We start from the raw sequence: 3,369 nt of genomic DNA on the forward strand, positions 1-3,369 counted from the left end.
CACGTTGTATTGTTCCTGTCTGTATTATTGTGTTTTATTATACAGAAATACAATAAAAACCTGAATCAAAAGCAGCTAGGATAAGGAAAGGATTTGTTTGGCTTATAGGTTACCACCCATTACTTAGGGATGACACCATAGTAAATCCCAGCAGCAACCTGAAGGCAGGAACTGAAGCAAAGACCATGGAGGCGTGCTACTCACTAACTTGTTTTTTCCAATGGATTTCTCAGCGTGCTTCCTTACAACCACCTGCCCCAGGATGGCACCAGCCACAGTAGCCAGGGCCTTCCCACATTGATCTAATCAAGAAATGCCCTACAGATATGGACATAGGCTAATATCATAGAGGTAAGTCCCTCTTCCTAAGTGATTCTAGTTTGTGTCAGCTAGACAGAAATCAGCACAACTGACCCCTTGTCAGATTCTTGATTCTGACATAAACATTCGGGTCTTTGCTTCCCTCTAAACCTTTAGAAGCCAGACCTCCATCCTCTGCCCCTTCCCAATATTCCTATGCTACAAGCCCTTCTAACAGGCCATTAAGCTCTGAGAATGCAAAAAGACCTTGCCTAGCACTCAAGACTTGCCTAGTTCTCAAATCCTCCCACAAATACCACCCCCACCCACCCATACCAAAACATGGTCATGACTGTGACAGCCATGTCCTTCTCTCTGGCACCAAATTCTGCATTGGTTAGGTTTCTGTTACTGCGGGGGACATAAGCAAAACCAGCTTAGAGAAGAAACAGTTTTATTTACTTAATAGGTTATTGTCAATCATGGAGGGGTGCAAAGTCAGGAACTAAAGACAGAAACATTTTGGCAAGGACTAAGCAGAAAGCATGGGAAAATGTGATTACTGGCTTGCTTTCGATAGTTTGCTGAGCGTGACAGGTTACACATCCTCAGACTACCTGACTAAGGATGGCAGTGGGACAAACCCTCCCACATCAAACATTAGGCAAGTACATGCCCATAGGTCCATGGACAGAGGCAATTCCTCAGTTGAGGTTTCCTCTTCCCCAGTGACTCTAGTTTTTGTCAGGCTGACAGATGCTAAAGAGAATTCGATCTTAAGGAAATTACTATTCACTCAAGTAGCAAGCACACGAGTTAGAATCCTAGTGTCTTTTAAATGGTTAGCTTTTATTAAATCCCTACAGCCATTTCATCACCAAAACCAGCCCTAGTCACTGCTTCCTAACTCTCTTACATCTGTTTATTCTGTCTGTACTGTCAGTCAACCACCACTCCAAACTACATATATATATATATATATATATATATATATATATATATATATATATATATATCTTTTCCCTAGATTACAAAGGTTTTGCAATTCCTCCAATTGTCTTGCAAAACATGAAAAATCTATTGGATGGAATGACTGAGACCTCTGTGAAGGAAGCAGAAGAAAATCTTACATTTAGTTTCTAAATTTCCACTACGAAGAGATGGTAATTACTCAAGTACTCAAACACACACCAGGTACATGTATGCACATCACATGTTATCACTAATCAGTAATAGTCACCATCCCCTGGTTCGGCACATTACATCTTTAGTAGTCGGCACCACCTATCTGGTTGGATACATGAGTTGAGAAGTGTTAAAGGGCTGGTATGGTCTTCTTACACTTGCTTTGAACATGCCTGCCCAGAGCCAGAGCTTCCCTTTTGCATTTTCTCAGTCAGTCGCTTCCAGATGATCCTAGGATCATCGGAAAGCCTGGGGAAGTCCTGATGTGCCTCCCCGATACGGGTGAGAAAGTCTGTGGTGTGAAGGTGTTCGTCTATTTTCTCTTGGAGTAGTAGTGACTGCAGTAAAGTCTTCCTTCGTCTTAGGAAGTCAGACTGAGCCAGCTCTGCTCTTTTGCTGGTACAGCTGGGACACTGCGAAGAATTGTGTTGTGTAATCGCCCCTATGTACGCTAGAGTCGCTCTGGTGTTTTCCAAATAGATTCTGTTCAACAGTTCATCAGGAATCGTACAATTAAAAGGATCTACCTCTGATGTCTCTGCAATCCATTTGAGCTGCAGCCTTTTGGGTCTGTTGCTTTTCTTACCTCTGGAATCCTCTCTCTGGTGGATCGAGTTTACTTTTTTAGTACAAAAAGACCGCAGGGCATTCAGTTCTTCTGCGGATGCCTTGGGGATTTCAGGCAGGTGTCTAAGGTCGGACTGATATCTTTCTGAATGAATTTCTTTGCTCTTGAGGTGGTTGATCCACTTTTCACTCAGCTTATTTTCATCCTGTAAGACTGAAAGTTCTGACAGCTCGTCTTGTTCTTCCGAACTTGTAGTCGGCGTTTCGGTCTCTGGTGGGCTTTCAGAGGTGTGTGAACAGGATTGCAGGTCTCCAGAGAAGCTGATGGAACCAGAGCTCAGTACCTCATCAGTACAGGACTTGGGGAACTCTTCTGAAACTTGAGTAGCACAGACGTCCGTCTGGGCTGGGCCTCCGTACTCTTCTTTTGAGTCCCCGGGCTTCTGAGCAGGTGGCCAGGCCATTATCTCGGACTCAGTTCCTCATCTGCTTTGCTCTGGTCAAAAATGGGTCTGGAATGAGTAAAAATGAGCCGATGGGGCAAAATCTTCGGTGTATTTGGGTGCCGCGAGCATCTTCTTCCGGGTATGCCCTTCCTTGTTGCCAGGGCAACGCGCGCCGGTCATGCGCACTGAGTGATCTCCGGTGGCCCGCCCCTTTCCTGTCTTCTGTCTGAGCCGGTTCAACTGCTCTTTAATTCAGCCCTCAGGCTGCTGTTTTAAACGCTGTGTGTAATTCAAGGGAAAAGGTCGCAAAAGCTCCAGGTCAGACCAGGTGTTGCACAGACGTGCGTTCCACGGGGACAGACAGATGGCCTGTGACAAAAGAGATAATGCGCTTGCCCCAAGTTTTCACCAAAAGTGCTAGCTAAAGTCCCCAGCAAAACATAGCTGTTTTAGAGCCAAGGGAGAAGCTGTTTGTAGATTTGCCTTAGAATAAAAATGGAAATACTATTCGTTAGGGCCTCTCCAAAGTCTCTCAAGGTTTCTGAAAGCCTCTCAGTTTGCCCCAAATCACAGTCTTAGATGTTGTCCCCTCCAACTGCCAGGTCAGTACTTTCCTCTCTAGGTGCCTTGCTATATGGACATTACCCCTATAAAATGTTGCACAGAGGGCTTCAGGTGCATCTTCTGGGTTTAATAATTCTGAGTCTCTGAGGATGGAGCTTGTAGATGTAACCTGCTCAAGAATTCTGTTAGTGTGCTTAATGCCTGGAGTCGGATACGAATTTACAAAGAGGTAGTGGGTTTTGTGATTTACATAATTCCAGTTTAACAAAGTCTAAGGATCCTCCTATCTACCCTTCAAACTCAAGCC

The 3,369-nt window shown here is 44.6% G+C and overlaps 1 protein-coding gene across 1 annotated transcript; it reads right to left on the minus strand.

The window, feature by feature from the left end:
- Window positions 1-738: 738 nt before the first annotated feature.
- On the minus strand, window positions 739-2,635 carry C16h8orf48 (similar to human chromosome 8 open reading frame 48). Its single transcript, NM_001109512.1, is given in 1 exon segment — window positions 739-2,635. A coding segment is annotated over 1 exon segment (879 nt). The 5' UTR covers window positions 2,517-2,635; the 3' UTR covers window positions 739-1,637.
- Window positions 2,636-3,369: the final 734 nt, after the last annotated feature.

The sequence above is a fragment of the Rattus norvegicus genome, chromosome 16, assembly GCF_036323735.1.
Source record: "Rattus norvegicus strain BN/NHsdMcwi chromosome 16, GRCr8, whole genome shotgun sequence".
NCBI lineage: Eukaryota > Metazoa > Chordata > Mammalia > Rodentia > Muridae > Rattus > Rattus norvegicus.